The sequence below is a fragment of the Podarcis muralis genome, chromosome 1 (genome assembly GCF_964188315.1).
Source record: "Podarcis muralis chromosome 1, rPodMur119.hap1.1, whole genome shotgun sequence".
NCBI lineage: Eukaryota > Metazoa > Chordata > Lepidosauria > Squamata > Lacertidae > Podarcis > Podarcis muralis.
In genome coordinates, this window is record NC_135655.1 from 115,832,155 (window position 1) to 115,855,392 (window position 23,238).

Consider the following 23,238-nt stretch of genomic DNA (forward strand, 5'->3'; position numbering starts at 1 on the left):
CGGTAAATATATTCATGATCAAAACAGTTGAAAAATAGAAGATCCTGAAATGAGCAAAAGGCCACTAGGTTTTGAATAGGCTTCATCAGCGAGGGAGAAAGGTCAGCTGTTGAGATGAGTTATAGGAGCTATTAAGTCACCTTTGTGACACGAGCGGAATAAGCTGCATAACATAATCAGCTGCAATCAAGAGGGGGGGGGGACGCTGTTTATTATAAAATGCTTCAACTATTTTAATATTTGATATTGTTATATAAAATGGCACAGCGTAAGTCCACACACATTTCACCAGTATAAGCCGTCTGCATTAATTGATTTGAGGCGCACGTTTTAGAATAACAAAAAAATCGCAGAGGGATTACGTTCCAAATGGTCGGGTACAGGAGCGGGGTGATTCCTGCTCCTGAAATTGCAGTTGCAGACACTGCTGGTGCAAAGGTGCCCAAAATTTCTTACGAGAGCCCTTCACTCTTTCCCCCTTTTATATCACCTATACTGATATATGTGTGCCTTTTTAGCAATGTCAGGTCTGTGAAATTCATCCTGCAGCTGCACTTTCTGATTAAGTATATTTATCTCTAAATGTGTGTCTGTGTGTGTGTGTGTGTGTGTGTGTGTGTGAGAGTGTGTGTGTGTGAGAGAGAGAGAGAGAGAGAGAGAGAGAGAGAGAGAGAGAGAGAGGGAGGGGTGGGGTGGACAAACTAGTCTGTTTCCAGTCCATGTTAGTTTCGCATTTGTTCAGCCTTAATTCCCTCCCATCCCATTTCTGCATGGTGATTCTTTTTTGAAAGAAAAGTCTGCATGAAAATTAATATTTAAATACATATTGCCCTGCAAAATATGCATTTCTCAATATATTTCCTCACCGAGCATCTGAATATAATTTCCCCTAAAACAAACTTTGCTTTTTTTGGTACACTTGTTGACACCAAGGACAACATCACAAATAAGGAGAAAAATGAAATGGAAAGGGTAACTGCATTCTGGTACGTACATTAGGCCAGGAGATGCAGATCAAGTGAGTTCATAACAGAATTGGCAAAGAATGAATTTGTCAAATATTTTGATTTATTTGTTCATTTTATTTATGGCATTGCTATACAACTTAATCATTAATAGTTCGAAGCAGTGCAAATAAAATTGAAGATTTATTTATTTTTTTAAAAAAAAACTGTACAAAGAATAAGATAAAAATCATCATAAAACCAGTGCTTTTTTTCTGGGGGTAGCCAGGGGTACACATACCCCTAAAGATTTTGTGAATCTAACTAGAGAAGAAACAATTTTTTAAAAAAAAAATCAGAGTTTTGTAGGCTATCTAGGTCAACCCCCTTCTTGAGGCAGACAAGCCAGAACCAGAGTGTCTCAGATAAGATGGATCACCAACCTCCGCTTGAAGATCTCCATTAAGTTGTTGTTGTGTGTGTGTGTGTGTGTGTGTGTGTGTGTGTGTGTGTGTGTTTTGTTGTTCAGATAAATTTGGGGTTTGGAAAGCTATCAATTCTTGGCCATGGGTAGGCAAACTAAGGCCCCGGGGGCTGGATCCAGCCCAATCGCCTTCTAAATCCGGACAGTCCAGGAATCAGCGTGTTTTTACATGAGTAGAATGTGTCCTTTTATTTAAAATGCATCTCTGGGTTATTTGTGGGGCCTGCCTGGTGTTTATACATAAGTACCGTAGCTTCCGGCGACTTAGGCGACTGGGCGTAGAAGACGATCCCCAGCGTTTGCTGTTCAATTTTAGAGTTTTAGAGTTATAGAGTTTGAGTGCCACCAAGGGCAGAGTGCACACCCCTCCGCTGCCTCTGCTGTCGCAGCAGCAGCAGCCCGAGACAAGGCGTTTGGCGGGTGGGTGAACGGGTGAGTGCCGCGCTCGGAAGGACTTTCCTGCCTCCCCTTCTGTGGGGAGGGAGGAGGAGCGACGGCAGAAGGGGCGCCTCTGCTCACCGGATCCCTCTCCTCCTTCCCAACGCATATACCTGGCGTATAAGATGACCCCCGACTTTGGGGGTGATTTTCAAGGGATAAAAAGTCATCTTGTATGCCAGAACATACGGTAGAATGTGTGCTTTTTTAAAAAATGCACCTCTGGGTTATTTGTGGGGCACAGGGATTCGTTCATTCCCCCCCCCCCAAAAAAAATAGTCCGCCTCCCCACATGGTCTGAGGGACAGTGGACCGGCCCCCTGCTGAAAAAGTTTGCTGACCCCCAGTGGCGTAGCGTGGGGGTGCAGGGGGGGGCCGGGCGCAACATCTGGGGTTAGGGCAAATCCATGGGTTAGGGGGCGCAAATCCACAGGTTAGGGGGCGCAAATCCACGGGTTAGGGGGCGCAAATTACTTGCCTTGCCCCGGGTGCTGACAACCCACGCTACGCCATTGCTGACCCCTGATCTTGGCTTTTAGCAGCCAGAGTTTCAAAATGCAGAGGCGACGGGACACATGCAGAAGGAAGGCATGTTCTGCATAATAAGGAATTCTGTTTACTCCTCATTCTAGAGAGCACTATATGAACAAAGTGATTGCACAACGTTCAACTTGCAGTACAGGAATAAGCAGTCAAAGTGGAAACAGAGCACGTATAGAGATTGCAGATCAGCATGAATGCATTGTTAGTATTTTATTTTATTATTCTTTCCACTAAGTAGTGTTGTCACAAAGTAAAGCATACTATATTGCGTATCGTTCTCTTTATTATTTATCCAGTTAGATCTGGAAGAGGGGGAGAGATATAAGGGGGGGGGGGGACAGTCCAAGTATAGCAGTAGACTATCTTTGTATTCTCTGAATCTATTGTAAGATATGTTGGTTTTGTGCTTATAATTGAGATGAACAGATGGCGAAGACTTCATTTAAAGTAGTACTGTACACCCATTAAAATAATCTCTGCTGACTGTGTTTCTTCACTAATCGCAACACAGTAGCACAGAAGAAAGATCTAGAGTCTTTTCAACCATTTACTATTTTAGGACAATAGTGTGATCTTGTCAGAAAAAGGAGATTCCCCCAGGATGATAGATGAGGTTCTGCCGTCTGTGGCGAAGTGTACATAAAATAAACATTCTATCATTATCATTGGAAAGAGAGAGTTATTTGCACACATTTAGAAGAAGGGATGGCCTGTGTAAAACCTGCTGAAAAAAACATTCAAATTGTCCCAAATCCTGTGTTGCTTTCAATAAGTTTAGAGTAAGAATGCTGGTGATACCTGTGATTTATGATGCGGTCAGTCTGAGGAGTTGTGTATGTCCTGGACATAAAAATGCCCTGGATCGGCCCAGTATGAGATTCTTGAGGCCAGGTTTGTGCAACTGGCTTTATTAAATGAAAATCTACCTCCGTTTACTGCAACTTGGCTGCTAAAAATATTGCTGTCCTGCATTCATCAGGTTAAAGTATTGTGACATAAAACGAATATCGTTCAGATAGTGCAGCTCAGCAGAAACGGAAGCAACCCACAAGAATGACAGTGGCAGGAAATGATTAGCAGCCAAAGACCTGCATAATCAATAATGTTTTACATTCTCAATATGTCAAGAAAGGAGGAAAGAGCACCTCAGGTGGCAGTTGGTGGCAGTAACTCAGAGTCCTGGGGCAACTCCAGTAAAGGCTCTGTTGATGCCTCCTGAAAGAAAAAGGATTTTCTGCAGAATGCAATTCCTTCAGGAGCTCTTAAAGGCAGAGGCAGTTTTTAATGTAATTGAATCCCAGAAGGAATTTTGTTTTGGATTAGCCTCAAGCTCCAGGTCTTTTGCACCAGACCCCAAATCTCTTGCTCTTTCAGCCTTTAAAAAAATAAGTTGAGTTTGTGTGTGCATGTGCGTGTGCGTGTGTTTTGTTTTTTTACTTTGCTTAGAGGACAAATTTCCCTCTGAAAGTTGTAGGAATGGGTTTGGGCACAAGGAGAAGATATATTGTTTAGTTATTACCTTTCCTTGCTCACTCTAGTGAGATCAGCAGAGTCCCATCTTTTGCAGTTTAAAATTGGAAGGTAAGACAAGGTTGATTTAACCTTCTATAAATAATAATCCAAGATGCTTTAAGGCAAACTGGATTTTCCTGGTATTACCCCTTTTCTCTCCCTTTAAAACGATAATCACACACATTGTTTTGTGAAGAAGTAAAAGTATCATTTACTTACATAGGTCTTGAAGCCACAATTACAGTAACAAAAATGAAAGCAGATTTATAACTACTATCTAAGATACAAAAGTACAAAATGTAAGTTCAAAAATGATGTCTGAGGTCACGTGTGGTCAGCTTGGAAGCACGATGAAGAAAAGAGGGAGAGATGCCCAGGCAGGAAGGAAGTATGTAGTGCTACAGCTTCCTGCCAGGGCAGACAAAGGAAGTGATCTCACAGAGTTCTCTCTAGCCAATTTTACAGGAAAGTCTGTGAGCCTCACCTCCTTCGTGTGCCCATCTGTCTCAGTAACGCCCCACATAAGTCAGTCTAAATTTCCATCTAGACATATAAATTAGCATATGCAAATTTCTGCCATTGGCTTATGCCCTTAGATCCCACACTGTTAAGGGCTTTACAGAACTCCTTGACGAGGACCTTGAATTTGGCTCAGGAGCACATTTTAGCAGAACTGGCTGAATGTGCTGCTCTCTCCCTTATCTATCAAGGTGAGCAGGAGTTTTACCCCACAGGCAGCATGCAGTGTGCATTACATAGTCCTGTCCCAGAAATTGAAAAAGCATAGATAAAGCCTGGGAGATTTATATTCCCCACCACCACCACTCCCAAAAATGGGGAGACCTCTATATGAAACTCTGGCTTCATCAACAAAAATGCTGTTAACCCAAGCAGAGTGGAGAGAAACATGTAGGCTGTTGGGGGAAACCCTAACTAATTGGCACCCCTAATTGGGAACAGTTTGCAAATAAAAAGAATAAATAGTAGGGGTGTTAGATTGAGGAAAAAGGCAGGCTGGGAGCCAAAGGACCTCACAATATCACCAACTTTTAGAAAACATTCATTTGGCTAATTTGCGTGACACAATAGAGAAAGGAGGGTTTTATTTTAAGGCGTAGCTGCAGTGATTGATTAGATTGATTATTATATTTGTGGCATGCAGGAATGAATAATTGCTGAGAACGGATATAGGAAATATTTTATTGAGAGTGCAATAATGCATAAGTCATGTGAAGCACAGCACACAAAAAAGCAACACACCAACATATAGTGAAAAGGTTTAAATAATAACTAACCCAATCTTGGAAGTGCTCCAGAAAAACAGGGAATTGAAAAAGAACTAAACAGAATTGTGGGTTTTTTAGACAATAGAGAGAGGGAGAAATAGCTGCACGTGCTTTTGCATGCATATAGCTCTTTAATTATGAGAATGATTTAAGTTTAGCATCAAGATAACAGAGCCACATTGTCTATGAACAACTGATATTGAGTTTATTTTATTTTATTTTTTTTAAGTTGAGGCAACATTCAGTCCTGCAACATTTGGTTCAGTTATCTGTGCAAAATGCTGGTTGAGGGAGGTTATCACAGCAGCAGCTACTTTTGTTTTTAAAAACCAAATCACGTAAAATTCAATAACACACTTAATGTAATGTGTGGTTTGGCCTTCCCTGGGTGACCTTGGGCCAGTCAGTCTCTCTCAGCATGACCTACCTCATGGGGTTGTTACAGAGATAAAATGGGGATGTGTGGGGCGGGAGGGGGACCCCTATATAGTCTACTTGCAGCTCTTCAGAAGAAGGGCAGTTTGGAAACATAATAATCATGATAAAAAAACATGTATCAAGAATAAAAAAAAATGTAATCTCAACTTCAGATACGAAATTCTACATTTAGATTTTTCTTTTTTGAAGGTGATATCCCTGATTTATTTAACGAAGATGAAGTGGATAGCATAGTATCTTCTACAAGGCTGGAACTGCGGGGGCTTGGCCAGGCTGATTCAAAAGAGAACTGCTGGCAATTTTTTATTGACCGAATTCGTCGGCAACTCAAGGTAAACAAGGAAAATGAATATGAGGGGGGAAACGTTCAACATGTAACTGCTGCAAGGCGATGCATGCAGAATGAATTCTCGTAATAAACACCGTATTTGTGGCAGATTATCTTTGTTAGTGAGGGGAGAAATCGATAGATGGATTTTGTTTTAATGTACCAAATCAAGTTATTGGATGCCTAAAGAATATCCTAACCTTTTAATCTGTACACATTAAGTGCAAAACCAGAGTGAATTATGGAAGCTCAATTAGGATCGTAGCGTTGCATCCTTTTTTCCCCCCTGAAAAAGAAGAACAGTACTGAGAAGGCAAAATGATAATTACCATTGATTAAAGGAAAATTTAGTATCTTCTACAGTTATAAATCTCGTAGGATAGATGCAGAGGCAATAACTGTGCAAGTAGAATCAAACGTGTATCAGTAATTTTTCATATACAAATCGTTCACTGAATTATTGTTCTAGATCACTTACAGGACTAAAAACTTCCAGAGGGGTAACTGTGTTAGTCAGTTGCAGGAAAACCATCAAAGGATCTTGTAGCACCTTAAAGTCTACTATATTTATCATGGCATCAGTGGCAGAGCATAGCTTCCCAGGGGAGGGGACATGGAGGGAGCCCATTGTGGCTGCATCAGGCCTCACCGCATGCAGTGGCAGAGTATATGCCCACGCTGCCCAGGGCGGGTGCGCTCCCGAGGAGGGGCGTGGTGCAGAGGGTGCCCTCCCAGGCACAGGATAGACTCTCAGGGGTGGAACAAGCCACTCATGGGGTCGGAGCGAGCTGCCCATGGTGGACATTTGGTGCCCCGCCCACCTGCGACTCCCAAGCCCCTCCCCCAAACTGTCAAAATGAAGGGGGAAGGAGGGAATGTCGCCAGCAAAGCAGTGCAGCTCCCCCCTTACCCCGACGACTCAGGATCCCACCTGGGAGTCGCAGGTGGGCGGCATGCCAAATGTCACCCTCCTCAGTGAGGGCACCTGGGGCGGTCTGCCCCCACCGCCCCCCCCTTCCGACTCCCCTGACCGCTTATTCTGGAGCCCAGCAGAAGAGAGGGGTGGCAATGCTGCCGTTGCCTCTCTGCTTCCAGGTCAGACTTGATTTGGGAAGAAGAAGGAGGAGGAGGAGAGGAGGAGGAGGAGGAGTTTGGATTTGATATCCCACTTTATCACTACCCTAAGGAGTCTCAAAGTGGCTAACATTCTCCTTTCCCTTCCTCCCCCACAACAAACACTTTGTGAGGTGAGTGAGGCTGAGAGACTTCAGAGAAGTGCGACCAGCCCAAGGTCACCCAGCAACTGCATGTGGAGGAGCGGGGAAGCGAACCCGGTTCACCAGATTACGAGTCTACCGCTCTTAACCACTACACCACACTGGCTCTCTGGGAGTGGAGTTGCGGATGACCGGCTGGCAACATTGGGTTGTTGCGCAAGAAAGCTGCCGCCATGGCTCCCTCGCACACCTGTGCCAGGCCCTGAAGGTCCAACCTGGGCGCAGTTTCCCTCCCCACGGCTCTGACTTCAATGAGGTGGTCTCCCGTGGGGCTGCCCAGTCGCACTGTCTCAAAAAATGCACCCAGGGCCATGACCCCCCCCAGCCTCCCCCTGCCCAATGCTACTGCAGGGCATAAACTTTCATGGACTAGAGTCCGTGTCTGAAGGATTATTCCCAATTGGGAGTTGTATATAATGTTCAGAAATGAGGGGGAGTCAACTATTAATGCAATGCAAAAAGTAGAGCACGAGACTGCTGCTCTGTCAAGGCTCTGTCAAGGCTTCGGGAAAGCTATTCCTCCCCCGGTTGCAGCGAGAGCCGAGAAAACAAGGAGGGTCCTTTTTAATGAGTTTCATTCAATCCTAATAGCGAGAGACCAAAGAACGCAACAAGCCTCAACAACAGCATTGCTCCAAAGTGGGCTCTTCCTCCCTCCTCCCTAGCAACAGCATCTCCCTTTACGGTGGCTGCTTGTGACCAAATGTCTCTTGATTCCATTGTTCCTGCACCCTTAATGAACTCCGAGTTCTGTGAGAAGGAGGATCAGAAATGCTCTCCAGTGACAACATGTCAGCTGGCTGCCCTGTCGCAAATCCCCGCCCCCTATTTCTTCTAACACTTCCCAACTATTTTGTTTGCCTCTCTTTGAGCTGGGATCTTCCTCAACCCCTCAAACCCCTGCTGTAAACCAATGCTGCATTATTCTTCTCCTACAGTATCAGGAGAAGGGGGTGTGTGATCTCCACCCCTCCTCATCCGTCTCACCCTCTTGAGTCCAGTCCCTGACATGCCCCCATCTCTGTTAGAATTCCTGCTCCGTGATTGCAGTCATGGGATTGTTGTCTTTCACATGACGGTATATGTTTTGACTCCACAGCGTGGGATGTGATGGAGACAGGATGTTTGTGTGACTGTGTTCTGTGAAGTGGGACTACTGTCCTTTGTTCTTTTTCTCTTTGCTGTCTGATGCTAGAGAGAGAGGGAGCCATGTTGCAGTGCTCCGTGTGTGTTTATATGTAAATAAAGTAGATTAGCCAAAATGCTGAGTTCTGTCACGTGAGATGCGCAGACTCTGCGCATCCTTAAGGGTGCCAGTGTCGGTTGGCATCGGTCGCTGTGATGTTCGGGCTGAAGAAAGCTTATGAAGCTCCCGAACGATCGACCAGGAGGGAGGGAACATGCCAGTTGGGCATGTGTCTCTGCCAGGGTCCTACTTGTGTGTAGTCCGAGCTCCCGACATTATTCAGATAAGGGCTCCTACACACTTAGCTTTGCATTGCATTTCTAGGCAGAGGCAGAAGTGTGGATGAGCCCTAGGCATCATTGATTTCAATGGGGCAACTTTTGAGTAATATGCAGTTGATACTGGAAACTGCCCTGTGATCCTTGGATGAAGGAAATTTAATGCAGTTTTCTGGTGGATTTTCCCAGCTCCCCTGAGTGTTGCGACTGCAACAGAAGGGAACAGTATACATCTTCCAAATAAGCAGATAATATTTCAGCACCTAAGGTCTGTGCGTCACAACATCCTTGGGTGCGCTGCATGTAACTAAGCGCATTAATTTCTTGCCTGTTGAGCTCCATCCAGCTCACTCTCTTGTACGGTTCTTGTGTTCCCCACGTGTGACCTTGCCACTTCCTACCAGAGGTCTGATCAATACCTGCTTGCTCCTTCCATTCTTCAGATGATGGATAGCTTTGGTAACTCTTTAATCTTTATTGGCCTTCTATCAAATCCTTCATGGTGACCTTCAGGTTTGGATACCTCATTGGCAATTCTAGGAAAGTTCCTTTTTCAAAAAAGAAATAAGGACCGCCTAAAGCAAATCTTGCTTGTTTAACCTATCTTCAGTATTTCAAAATTGCAAAGCATACACTGTACGGTGGTACCTCAGGTTACATACGCTTCAGGTTACATACGCTTCAGGCTACAGACTCTGCTAACCCAGAAATAGTGCTTCAGGTTAAGAACTTTGCTTCAGGGTGAGAACAGAAATTGTGCGGCGGCAGCAGGAGGCTCCATTAACTAAAGTGGTGCTTCAGGTTAAGAACAGTTTCAGGTTAAGAACGGACCTCCGGAACAAATTAAGTACTTAACCCGAGGTACCACTGTACATAGAATCAGCAGGTTTTATAGCCACTGATTCTCAAATCATGCTTGACAAGTTGTTGTTTTTTAAAAAAAGTAATCTTCTTTCATAGAATCAGAATTGTAGAGTTGGAAGGGATCCTGAGGGTCATCTAGTCCAACCCCCTGCAATGCAGGAATCTCAATTAGTTCATCCATGACAGATGGCCATCCAACCTCTGCTTAAAGACCTCCAATGAATGAGAGCCCACTACACCTCACGGGAGTCTCCTCCACTGGGGAACAGCTCTTACTGTCAGAATGTTCTTCTTGATGTTTAGTAAGAATATCTGGTTCCAGTCAATGTCCATGATTCCATCAGTTGGGCTATACCGATTCTCATAAGCCCTTAGGAAAGCTTGTGTGCACAAGGAAACAGTATGCACCACTTTTTCTTATGAAATATTTCTATTGCTCGTGCCGGATTACCACTATTTTAATTAATATGTGTTAAGTTAATGTTGTCAGTGATACCTACTATCTGAAAAGCAAGGAGAATGTAATACAGTGGTACCTTGGTTTAAGGACAGCTTAGTTTATGAACAACTTGGATTAAAAATGCTGCGAACCCGGAAGTCGATGTTTTGGTTTGTGAACTTTGCCTTGGAATAAGAACATGTTCCGCTTCCTGTTGAGTGTGTTCCATTTGTAAATTGAGTTCCCCGCTGCAATGGGAAAGCACACCTTGGTTTAAGAACGGACTTCCAGAATGGATGAAGTTTGTAAACCAGGGTACCGCTGTATGTAATTATTTTTCGCAACAAAAAGCGGAGTTCTGTACTGTCACTTTTGTAGCATTGGGAAGTGTGGGGTGACAAAGGTCATATTATAGGAGAGCAGCCCCTTTATATTTTCTGCTAGCTTCAAGCATCAGAGCCAAAGTGACTAGGGCATGGTCTAGCCCAGGGGTCGGCAACCCACGGCTCCGGAGCCGCATGTGGCTCTTTTACACCTTTGCCGCGGCTCCGGGGCGGATACTAGCGAGGGGAGGAGGCGCATTGTGCGCCCCGACACTCCCCACCGTGGCGGGCACTGTACTGACTGTGACGTCGCATGGGGGCGGTGCATGCGCACCGTCCCGACGTCACCTTCCCGCCCGCCCTCTACATTGTAAGGGCCATGTACGCTGGTCACTGCATTGAAAGGGGGCATGTACGCTGGTCACTGTTTTGAAGGGGAGTGAAGAACACACACACACAAAAAGGTAACTTGTTAATTTAACGTTTATTTCTATGAGGAGGAGTAATTCTGAGGGGTCAAACAAAGAAATAAAAAAAGTGACAAAAAAGTTATTTTTATAATGACAAGTTTTGCGGCTCCCAGTTTTTTTTCCTTCGGAAACGGGTCCAAGTGGCTCTTTTTGTCTTAAAGGTTGCAGACCCCTGGTCTAGTCAAAGTCAAGCACTTCAGTTCTCATAAATTTAAGAAAACCGTCGCCGTCACCTTAACATTTATATAATTTCATGGTTTCAAAGCACTGTATAAAATGCATTATCTAGCTGTACCTTATAGGGATGCTATATAAATCGACATTATTATCCCCATATTCCAGGTGTGTATGTGTGTTGCGAGTTGGGGGGATGAGAGTGACTTGCCTAAGACTACCCAGTGCAGCCATGTCCAAAGTCTGTTTCAGGGGCCTAATCCAGTCCACCGGTCTGTTTCATCCGGCCCCTGTGTGGTGTAGTGGTTAAGAGTGGTAGTCTCGTAATCTGGGGAACCGGGTTCGCGTCTCTGCTCCTCCACATGCAGCTGCTGGGTGACCTTGGGCTAGTCACACTTCTTTGAAGTCTCTCAGCCCCACTCACCTCACAGGGTGTTTGTTGTGGGGGAGGAAGGGAAAAGGAGATTGTTAGCCGCTTTGAGACTCCTTAAAGGGAGTGAAAGGTGGGATATCAAATCCAAACTCCTCTTCTTCTCTTCTTCCTGTGGCAGTTATATTTCCTGGGGTAAAATCCTTAAAAACCCTCAGCAACTTCAATCCTAAAAAAAGGTCAACAACTCTGGTTGGCCCTTTGGTCGGCCCTCATGGCCCTTCACTTCATCAAATCTGGCCCTCTTTGAAAAAAGTTTGGACACCACTGATCTAGTGAGTCCATGGCGCTGTCTGCTTTGTAGCTTAGTCTTTTTAGCCACTGTGGCACGCCAGCTCTCTAGATGGAGCAGTTGAATCCAGTGGAACTTAAAAGTGCTTAACTTTGGCTGGATTGTGTCCTTAGTATTATTGAGCAGCTCTGTCTATAAGGTCACAGAGAGTTCTCCTGGCTACCATAGACCGAGAATCCTGAATGGATTGTAAGTGCACAGCTGGGAATGGGAATGTGTTGAGCTGACTGATTTAAGGAAGCACATTTTGAGGTTTTACTTGGTGTGTCCAACTAATTAATTATCTGAATGGTACCATTAGTCTTCCGACGTTAATTTAAAGCCTGGTTAATTACTGAAGACTCTCTCATGGGAACGTTCTTTGCTTCCCAGGTTGTGTTATGCTTCTCCCCGGTGGGTTTCACCCTGAGAGCAAGAGCGAGGAAATTTCCAGCTCTCGTGAATTGCACTGCCATTGACTGGTTCCATGCTTGGCCCCTGGTCGCTCTCCAGTCCGTTAGCACCAGCTTCATTGACAAGATGGATTTACTTGATGTAAGTACAGCTTTTTTTGCTGCCGTGGGTTTTGTGCATGACTTCTGAAATGCTCCATTTTGCAAAACTAGCCACCTTTTGTCGCTACGGAAGCACTACTGGTCAGGTTCTCTCCCACAACTGTTTACTATTGTGCTTCACTGAGGGAAATCGGATATTAGTTATTGGTTTGGATATTACCGTATTTTTCGCTCTATAAGATGCACCAGACCACAAGACACACCTAGTTTTTGGAGGAGGAAAACAAGAAGAAAAATATTCTGAATCTCAGAAGGCAGAACAGCAAGAGGGATCGCTGCGCAGTGAAAGCAGCAATCCCTCTTGCTGTTCTGGCTTCTGGGATAGCTGCGCAGCCTGCATTCGCTCCATAAGACGCACACGCATTTCCCCTTACTTTTTAGGAGGGGAAAAGTGAGTCTTATAGAGCAAAAAAATACGGTAGTTATCTGGAGATCCTGTGATTGGAACAGAAAGGATGAGATATAGTTCAATAGACAAATACATATTGTCTATTGAACTATATCTCCACAGGATCGCCAGATAGCTAATCAATTTAAAAATGTATTAAAAAATCAAGATAAAATGATAAAAGTAGCATAACAAATAGAATTGCCAGGAGAAATAACAGGAGATTCAGGAAAACAAAAAGAAATACTTCATTGCGTAGCTACAGCTGTATCTGGATTGGGATAACCTGGCCATTGTAGTCCATGCATTGGTAGCTGGATTACTGCAATGTGTTTTAGGTGGGGTTGCTGTTGTGCCTGGTCCAGGCAGAATCATAGAATTGTAGCATTGCAAAGGGCCATCTAGTCCACGCAGAATGCAATGGCTGGACTGCTGCTGGGGAAACATGGCTGACACCTCTGCTAAAGCAAGTACACTGGCTACCCACATCCTACCTGACCAGGTGCAAGGTCTTCTGCTAATATGCAAAGTTCTGATTGACTTGGGTCCAGGAAACCTCAGGACCAACCAGCTGAGCTCTTCTATTGTAGCCTGATAACTGCAATCATCTGGTGGAGTGCATCTGCTCACCTTCATCCATTGTTCCCCTTGCCTCTGTTTCTCTCTATGGGGGATGTGGGTGGCGCTGTGGGCTAAACCACTGAGCCTCTTGGGCTTGCCAATGAAAAGGACGGCGGTTCGAATCCCCGCAATGGGGTGAGCTCCTGTTGCTCTGTCCCAGCTCCTGCCAACCAAGCAGTTCGAAAGCATGCCAGTGCAAGTAGATAAATAGGTACCACTACGGCGGGAAGGTAAATGGCATTTCCATGTGCTCTGGCTTCCATCACGGTGTTGCGTTGCACCAGAAGTGGTTTAGTCCTGCTGGCCACATGACCCGGAATGCTATCTGTGGACAAACGCCAGTTCCCTCAGCCTGAAAGCGAGATGAGCGCCGCAACCCCATAGTCGCCTGACTGGACTTAACCGTCCAGGGGTCCTTTACCTTTTAGCTTTTACCTTTCTCTCTCTTTCTCCGTCTTCCTCCTCACTTTCATTCGTTGCTTCCACACAGTCAAATTGTTGACTGCAAGCACCTTGGGACCATAAGCAGTCTTTTTCATTATTATTTAGGGTCCTCTGCAAAGCACCATGTATGCCAAAGGCATAGTATGATGTAGCGGGAATAACCTTGTGGGATGTAAGAGAGGTCAATCTAATTTTCCTTTCAGCTAGGGCTGGCCCAAGACTGATATCCAGCGCCAAGGGCCTTCTGGCGGTTTCCTCATCGTGAGAAGTGAGGTTACAGGGAACCAGACAGAGGGCCTTCTCGGTAGTGGCATTCGCCCTGTGGAACACCATCCCTTCAGATGTGAAGGAAATAAGAAGCTATCTTATCTTTAAAAGACATCTGAAGGCAGTCCTGTTTAGGGAAGTTTTTAATATTTAATGCTGTACAGTGGTACCTCGCGTTAAGTACTTAATTCGTTCCGGAGGTCCGTTCTTAACCTGAAACTGTTCTTAACCTGAAGTACCACTTTAGCTAATGGAGCCTCCTGCTGCTGCCGTGTTGCCAGAGCCTGATTTCTGTTCTTAAGCACTATTTCTGGGTTAGGGGAGTGTGTAACCTGAAGCGTATGTAACCTGAAGCGTATGTAACCCGAGGTACCACTTTATTGTTTTTAACACTCAATTGGTATTTTAATATTTTGTTGGAAGCCACCCAGAGTGGCTGGAGAGGCCCAGCCAGATGGCGGGGTATAAATAAATTATTATTATTATTATTATTAGTATTATTAGTATTATTAGTATTATTATTATTAGGCTGCCTGAGGTGAAAGGGCAAGATGGCACCCTGGCTAGTTCCACATACAGAAACCAACTCAACTGGCTGCTGAATCTTACTTCAACATTGGTGATTGGGACATTTATTTTGTTTACACCCTAGCATCCTCCATCACTCCCAAGGCAGCAGGCCAGATTAGAAGACTCATGTGGCAACAGAGAGCAATGACTGGGGAATGCTGTTGTCCTCTGAGGTGTTGGCCTCACTCTATCTAATGGTTGGGCTGCGGCTGCTTTCGGCTATTCTGTTATGTGCCGTCCAAATAAAATGGAACCAGAATGGAGTTCTGGGGCTGTCAGCAATAATGAGGAGTAATAGGGTATTATCTGGAAAAGAAAATAAACCATTAAAAAAGAAGCAGAAGTAATAGGAATCTCTGGGATACGGTAGTGGAATATCACCATTTGGACCAATTACACAGAAAACAATAAGCCAGTCCTCTAGGGCTTGTGAGCATTCTCAGGCGCAGCATGATCTCAAGTTGAATCAAATTGTTCTTACTTTGTAAGTAAGTCTAAGCCAGACTGCTGCTTAATGACAGTATTAAGCTACAAAAATCTTTCATTCTATCTAGGTCTAACCTAATGAATTTGCTGCTAACATAAAAGCAAAAATGAATGGCAGTTTCCTCCATTAAAAGCAATTTCCTATCCTAAGGGAAAAGTTTACTTATTTCTCGTGCCATATTTTCCAGTAGCATTAACATCGCAAAAATAGAGCAATTACCTTTAAATTACAGAGCTAAATATTGTGTCACCGTTATAAAGAAAATGGTATTGTTGCATGCTACTGCAATAATTTATTTTATTTTTTTTTTGCTTCGTAAAAGCGTTTCAGTCTCAGCAAGGTTTCTTTTGTCAACAAGCTACCATTTCAACTAAATTAAGTAATAGTCTTCATGCTGTATTTTGTGCAGAGAGATCGTATGCAAGTAGCACATAATCCTTCAAAAGAATTTTTTTTCTTATTTAGAGCAGAGCAGACTTCCTGATCTGCAAATTAATCCAGTGCAAACCATGACAAACAATAATATAATTAGCAGTTGTGTCAGCCTCTTCTTTTGCATGTGGTTCTTCAAATTCCGCTACTACTATTTTTATTATTATTGTAGTAGGAGCTGTGGTTATTTATAGCTCAGTCGGTAGTGTATGAGAAGCTTCATCTCAGGGTTGTGGGTTTGATCCCCATGTTGGGGGAAAGTTTCCTGCATTGCAGGGGGGGTGGACTAGATGACCCTTGTGTTCCCTTCCAGCTGTACAATTCTATGATTCTGTGGTTGTTATATGCAAACTTACTGACTTTCTTATATAAAAAACAGAAGGGTACATAAAAGTGACTTTATTAGCGGATATTCTGTAAGTGAGTTAGCCAAGAACACCGTGATTTTGGGGAGAATCTGAAAACTGGACATTTATGCATCTCTCTTGGAAGACAAAACTTTCATATGCATTCCAGGATCTTTAGGGTACTTTCAGGCCAGCGAAAGTGCTGGAATTTTGTGTGCACAAAGGGCAAGTATTTTGCTTGGAGCCTTTGCATAGAGAGGTGTGATAGAGATGTTTGAAAGAGTGAATTAATAAGTGTTATGTACTGAAGTTCTCACCCTGGGCCAGCAGGGGGATACTGTAGGTAGTTATGCAAATGAAGGATCGAAAGTGATGTTCAGTGATTGGCTAGTTACAGAAAATGGTTACTGTTGCATTCTAGTGGAGCTCTATATAAGCAGGCTGACTGAGCTCCTCAGTTCAGTTCTGTTCCAGCTTACAAATAAAGAGCTGCTTTGGAAGAATCACTGTGTCGTCTGATATGTTCGCCCAACTTAACAATAAGGAAGTGTGAATACGAGGGGGAAAGTTTGAAGGAGAAGAAGAGTATGGATTTGATATCCCGCCTTTCACTCCCTTTAAGGAGTCTCAAAGCGGCTAACATTCTCCTTTCCCTTCCTCCCCCACCAGTGGCGTAGCGTGGGTTGTCAGCACCCGGGGCAAGGCAAGTAATTTGCGCCCCCTAACCCGTGGATTTGCGCCCCCTAACCTGTGGATTTGCCCTAACCCCAGATGTTGCGCCCGGTGCGGCCGGCCCCCCCTGCACCCCCCACGCTACGCCACTGTCCCCCACAACAAACACTCTGTGAGGTGAGTGGGGCTGAGAGAAGTGTGACTAGCCCAAGGTCACCCAGCAGCTGCATGTGGAGGAGCGGAGATGCGAACCCAGTTAGGAAAGGTTAGGAACTGATATATGATGGCTACATGTCAATGTTAATTCATGACTTCATAAGGCATGGTTTATGAAGTGGTGGAGAAGCACCATGGCTGTGTGTTCCTCTGCTTACTTCTCTTCTTTTCCCATTGCTTACTGGTTTTTATTCAGACATCCTGGCTTCCATTAAACCACAGTTCCCCATTATGGGTACTGCCACAAGGCAATCCACTTCTCCATGGATTTTTTTAAATATATAAATTGCCCTGCTGAAACGTTAAATAAATGGAAAATGTTTTATTCCAAAGCAAAAAAGGGTATTATTATTATTATTATTATTATTATTATTATTATTATTATTACCATTTAGGAGAAATAGTGGGATTGCTAGGATAACTTCTGTTCTAGGAAGCTAACCCAAGTGATCCTCCAGTAGGAGACCAGCTGGTTAACAATTGAGCTTAGAAGCAGTAGATATTATTTCCTTCTGCCATGTTCTCTAGGTGCAGGAAAGTTTTTTGCATATAGAGGAGCCCCTACCACAATTTGAAGTAGCACCAACCAGATAAAGGCTTAGCTACCCCACCTGTGTGTGTCATGTATTCTGTATTGTGACCTCATTTTGGGTGAGATTAAAAATTACTGTGTGCTGTGTGTGTGTGTGTGTGTGTGTGTGTGTGTGTGTGTGTGTGTGTGTTTCAATGCCTTTACACAACTACAAGCTTTGAAATGAGATGACTACAATAATTTAACTGGAACAGACCTTTCCTACAATTTTAGCGTTTCCTTCCCTTTAATGATTATGTTGCATTCTCAAAAGCTGCCAGCATTGATGGGGAACATTCTTGTCAACGCCTCTCAAACTCAATAATCGTATTGGTGATCCAGTCCCATGGATTTTAAGCCGAAATTTCTGACTTAACTCAGGAAATGTTAACTTAAAACGTCAAAATTTAAGCAGGTTTTAGATCACTTGACATCAGCAGACACACACCCCCTTCCTTTGCAAATGATGTCAGGAATTTGACTTAGAGGTTACATTTAACTTGCAGTTAAAAGTATGGGGAGTTTTTTAAGCGTTTAACTTATAGTGTATATTAGTAGGAAACTAAGTTGAGCAGAACCCATTAATGTCACAGTGATCGGTTACCAATGGAAATAAATAATTCATGATGAAGGGAATTAGTCTAATTAGCAGGCAGTTTGAGTCCTTTGATAAAACCCAGCTCTAATTCCGTGAAGGGCAGGAAATGCTGTCATCAGTCAGCCCTGAAAAGATTAGCATCTATTATGAATGAGGTTAGACACCCTCGTGAAGTCATGTGTGTCCTGGAGACAAACTTAATATGTTCCAGAATAGGGCACAGTTTGTCTCACCAACACACCGTGAGTCCTACTGGGCTATTGTATGTAGTAACAAGTAAAAGATCTCTGCACTTTCGTATCATTCTCCCCCTGTCCATCATGCTGACAACTGTGCAAATACATTTTCCATGCAAAGCGGGGAATGGGCACGGAATGCTTGTAAACTCGCAGGAGGCGTCAGGGGAAATGTGTCCCCGGGTTTCAAGAACTCAAAGGCGAAATGCACGTGAGCGCATCAAAATAACATTTGTGTGAGATTAAGGGTTTCAAAATGCAGAGCTAAGAATATATGCACTAATATATATGCTCTAATATGCACGCAGTATCCCTGCCTTCCTTTAGAATGTGGGCACATGGTTTTTTTCTCTCAACAACCCTCTATAGCATGTGCTGCTTGGGTTTTTGGCATGTGATTTCCCGGTCTCTGATCTTACAACTTGAAACTCTCCTCTACTCATAGAAAGGTTGTTGTGATGCAGTTGTAAGGTCATTCATGTTGCCGAGGCACATTTAAAACTTTTCCAGTTACAGTGGTACCTCGGGTTAAGTACTTAATTATCCTGGAGGTCCGTTCTTAACCTGGAACTGTTCTCAACCTGAAGCACCACTTTAGCTAATGGGGCCTCCTGCTGCTGCCGCTGCCACGCGATTTCTGTTCTCATCCCAACGTTCTTAACCAGAGGTACCATTTCTAGGTTAGCAGAGTCTGTAACCTGAAGCGTACGTAACCTGAAGCGTCTGTAACCCGAGGTACCACTGTACTAAGGTTAGAGGGCTGGATGCTTTTGTTTTTGTTTTTTAAAAAAGAAGTAGTCTACCATAAGGAAAGACAATTCAATGCAAAAAAAGAACATTTCTTTTTAGTGCAAGCCAGTCCCGTTGAAGCCAATGGGAGGAATTTCCCAGGGCTGAAGGCTGCAGTATTCCTTAAAACCTTTGATATAAGGCATTTAAACTGAATTCAAGATAGCTCCAGAATCCTCATATCTGAAACCTACATTCTAATGTTGCAGCATCAGCTGTGTTTCCATTTATACTTGTGAGCTTTTTTTTTTTTCAAATTACATGTTTCTGTCTTGCAGTTTGATACACTAATGAAAAAAACTCCACTCTTTTGAGTTATTGTATTGCCTGCCTTTGTTGTAGGAAATTTATTTCTCTTTTGGTTATGCTAATTTGAGTAGACAACAAAGCCTTTTTTGGTATTTCATCTTCCCGCCTTGAAATAATTAACATACTAGAAAATATACTGGGTGCCATAGATACTGGGTAGAAGATTACATTCAGAGGTCTGAACAGCACTTAACAGGCTGACAATTGCTACTAAGAAATCTCGCTATTCAAAAGTAGATTTTAAAAGGTAACAACAATAAGTTGCTAATAATCTTTTGGATGATGTGCATTAAAAGCACATCATCCAAAAGATTAAAATAAAGTGGATGAGATTTGTGTAGTCAGCTCAGTAATTGATACAAATAGAAACAGCAATTTGGAATAAGCACGTCTGACAACCTCTGGAGGAATCTCGCTTTTGCAATCGTGTATACAGATGTCATGATGAGAATTTGAGGAGATGTGCTCACATGTTGAAAGCTGTCCAGAGTATCTGGGGCAAGCCAGTCAGATGGGCAGGGTATAAATAGTACAGCGAACAGGATCCGTTCCAGAGCCCCTTTTGCATCCTGAGTAGAACATAACACACGACTGCGTGTGCGCGGGTCGCATTTCGCCACTTTTGCGCATACGTGACATCATTTTGAGCATCTGCGCACGCGCGAGTGGTGAAACCCGGAAGTAACACGCTCCGTTACTTCCGGGTCGCTGCGGAGCACAACCCAAAAATGCTTAACCTGAAGCTACTTCAACCCAAGGTATGACTGTAAAATTATTACCATTACAGTCGTAACTTGGTTGACCAACGCCTTCTGACTCCAACGTTTTGGCTCCCGAATGCCGCAGACCCGGAAGTGAGTGTTTCGGTTTGCAAACGTTCTTTGGAACCCGAACGTCCGACGTGGCTGATGTGGCTTCTGATTGGCTGCAGGAGCTCCTTGCAGCCAACTGGAAGCTGCGCCTTGGTTTCTGAACATTGTGAAAGTCAAAAAGACTTCCGGAACGGATTCCATTCGACTTCCGAGGTACGACTGTATATCGTCATCATCACCATCACCATCATGGAATAGGACATCCCTATTTTCATTGGAGAAATGTTGGGTGGTATGTCATGGCTGTATTCCTGGCAACTGCCTCTGTCTCTCCCTTCTTCTGCCTGAAGGTCAAGAAACTTTTCCTTGGCAGGAGTAAATAGAAACAGTTGTGCCTGTAGATTCTCCCACCTCACTTCCCATTCCTCCCAGGAATTCAGGGTCTGGCAATCCCAGTTCTCTGGGGGAAAAGAAACTCTGCTGGGGACTGAGGACATTTACAGCCAATGCCAGCTCTATATTTTCCTCTCTGCCTGCCCTAGGGTACTTTTTTCAGCTTTGGTAAAGCACATGGAAAGCTGGTTCATCTAGCTCAGCTGGTTCATCTACACTAACAGGGAGAGAGGGGTTTCCCAGGGTTTCACATAGGAGCCTTCGCAGCCCTACCTTGGGCAACGAGAGAGCCAGTGTTGTGTAGTGGTTAAGAGCGGTAGTCTCGTAATCTGGGGAACCGGGTTCGCGTCTCCGCTCCTCCACATGCAGCTGCTGGGTGACCTTGGGCCAGTCACACTTCTTTGAAGTCTCTCAGCCCCACTCACCTCACAGAGTGTTTGTTGTGGGGGAGGAAGGGAGAGGAGATTGTTAGCCGCTTTGAGGCTCCTTAAAGGGAGTGAAAGGCGGGATATCAAATCCAAATGAATTTTGGACCTTACGCATGCCAAACGCGTATATTTTGCAATAGCCCTTCACAGAGGCAATGGCCGTGTCAGCCAAACAGGTACTTCCCGAGACCCTTCAGTCTTGGGATTTGTACATGTTGGCTTGGGCTGCATGAAAATTACTTAACCCTTTCAGAGCAAACACATCGCCCGTGCAGTCTAGGCCACTGCAACTAGGACTGAGATGGAATCAGCATAGCACCCCCCGCCATGCTGAATGTTGTAGCAGTATTGAGGATACGGGGACCATGTTTGCAAAATCACGTGCTTTTAACTGTGATTAATTCCTCTGAAATAACATCTCTCTCTCTGGGTGTGTGTGTGTGTGTGTGTGTGTGTTCCAGTTCTGTATTTACATTTGCTAACATTATTTAGAATCATGTATTGCCCAAGACAGTGGTACCTCGGGTTACATACGCTTCAGGTTACATACACTTCAGGTTACAGAATCAGCTAACCCAGAAATAGTACCTCGAGTTAAGAACTTTGCTTCAGGATGAGAACAGAAATCGTGCGGTGGCTGTGTGGCAGCAGCGGGAGGCCCCATTAGCTAAAGTGGTGCTTCAGGTTAAGAACAGTTTCAGGTTAAAAACGGACCTCCGGAACGAATTAAGTACATAACCAGAGGTACCACTGTAACAGCAACAGTAGTGGCTGGTGCTGCCGCACAGGCTCCCAAGCGCATCATGTTGCTGCCACTTACCAGAGCGGAGGCATAGGGAGCTCAGTGCAGTTCTGGCATGTGATGGGAAGAGTGGCAAGATTGGCTCCACTATACCTCACAGCAGCAAGTTCCCCGTGCTTTGCCCCACCCCCACCCCAGTAAGTGCCAGTGACCCACTGTGTTTGGAAACTGGGACAACAGAAGTTCCCCACCTACACTGCCGCACTAAATTCTACTGGAAAAGAAGAAGCCTCCTTGCACCTATCTAAGCACTTCCCCGAGAGTACAAAATGCGTGGCCAATTTTCAATAAGTGACATTTCATAGGAAGCCTCGTGTATATTTTCAATTAATTTACTTTTCATATAAGACTGCGTGGATAATATTCACAAAATTTCGCCCTTTTGGAAGATCCTGAATAAAAGTGGTCTTTGGCCTGTTTTATGAAGTGGCTGTACAAAATTCAAGGACAAAATTCAAATTGTTTCTGTTCTAGACCCCTGTGGTGAGGCTTGAACCCACGACACTGAGATTAAGAGTCTTATGCTCTACTGACTGAGCTATATCAAATGTGATGTTCACTTAAGTACCGTTAGCAAAAGTTGTTTTGAATGTCAAAGCTTCCTGTTTGCATGTCTGTTCCCTTTTATTGCTTTCTGTTGGGTTGTGGCTGGGCAATTGGTGGTAGGTAGCTATTTGAGTGTACCTTGAATAAAAGGTAAAGGGACCCCTGACCATTAGGTCCAGTCGTGACCGACTCTGGGGTTGCGGCGCTCATCTCGCTTTATTGGCCAAAGGAGCCGGTGTACAGCTTCCGGGTCATGTGGCCAGCATGACTAAGCCGCTTCTGGCAAACCAGAGCAGCACACGGAAACGACGTTTACCTTCCCGCCAGAGCGGTTCCTATTTATCTACTTGCACTTTGACATGCTTTTGAACTGCTAGGTTGGCAGGAGCAGGGACCGAGGAACGGGAACTCACCCCATTGCGGGGATTCGAACCACCGACCTTCTGATCGGCAAGTCCTAGGCTCTGTGGTTTAACCCACAGCGCCACCCACGTCCCTTATACCTTGAATACTTTCTCTCAATTGGCCCAATATTGCTTTCTGGTCAGGGGTGAGACTTTCATTGATGGAGTCCTTGCGTTATTTTTACTATACATTTTTATACAAAATAGCGCTGACCGGGAGGCAATTGTCTATTTGTTACCCATCCTCCAGCCACGAGCAACAGGGGGCACTCAAAAGAGGCAGAACTTACAAGGAGGAATTATTTTATTAGATGTGCAGGAGCCCTGAAAAGTCTCAATAGCATTCTCCCTGTCTGCTTTGCAGTACAATTATAGTGCAAATAATAAAAAATAAATCACAAATCAGGCTTGGAAATACACAGGAAGGCTATACGGAAACACTGGACTTGCAACAGTTTGATACTGCCATTTGGATTCTCTGCAAATATGTAGGATGACTATTCGAAGGGAAATTACTAGTGTGGAAACAGCCGCAGCAACATAGCTAGAGTAAACTATTTCTGTTGGAATAGCATTGGATTCTGAGTAATTACGGTCACATTGTGACCTTCCCCTGTGCTGCAATCTGTATGAATGCAAATTATAT

The 23,238-nt window shown here is 44.2% G+C and overlaps 1 protein-coding gene across 1 annotated transcript in view; it reads left to right on the forward strand.

The window, feature by feature from the left end:
• Positions 1 to 23,238, forward strand: part of LOC114584578 (dynein beta chain, ciliary-like) — a 253,572-nt gene that overhangs the window by 147,536 nt on the left and 82,798 nt on the right. The window contains exons 55-56 of the mRNA XM_028706567.2: positions 5,835 to 5,977; positions 12,079 to 12,240. Coding sequence (XP_028562400.2) covers positions 5,835 to 5,977; positions 12,079 to 12,240 — 305 coding nt within the window. The remainder of the gene's footprint in view (positions 1 to 5,834; positions 5,978 to 12,078; positions 12,241 to 23,238) is intronic.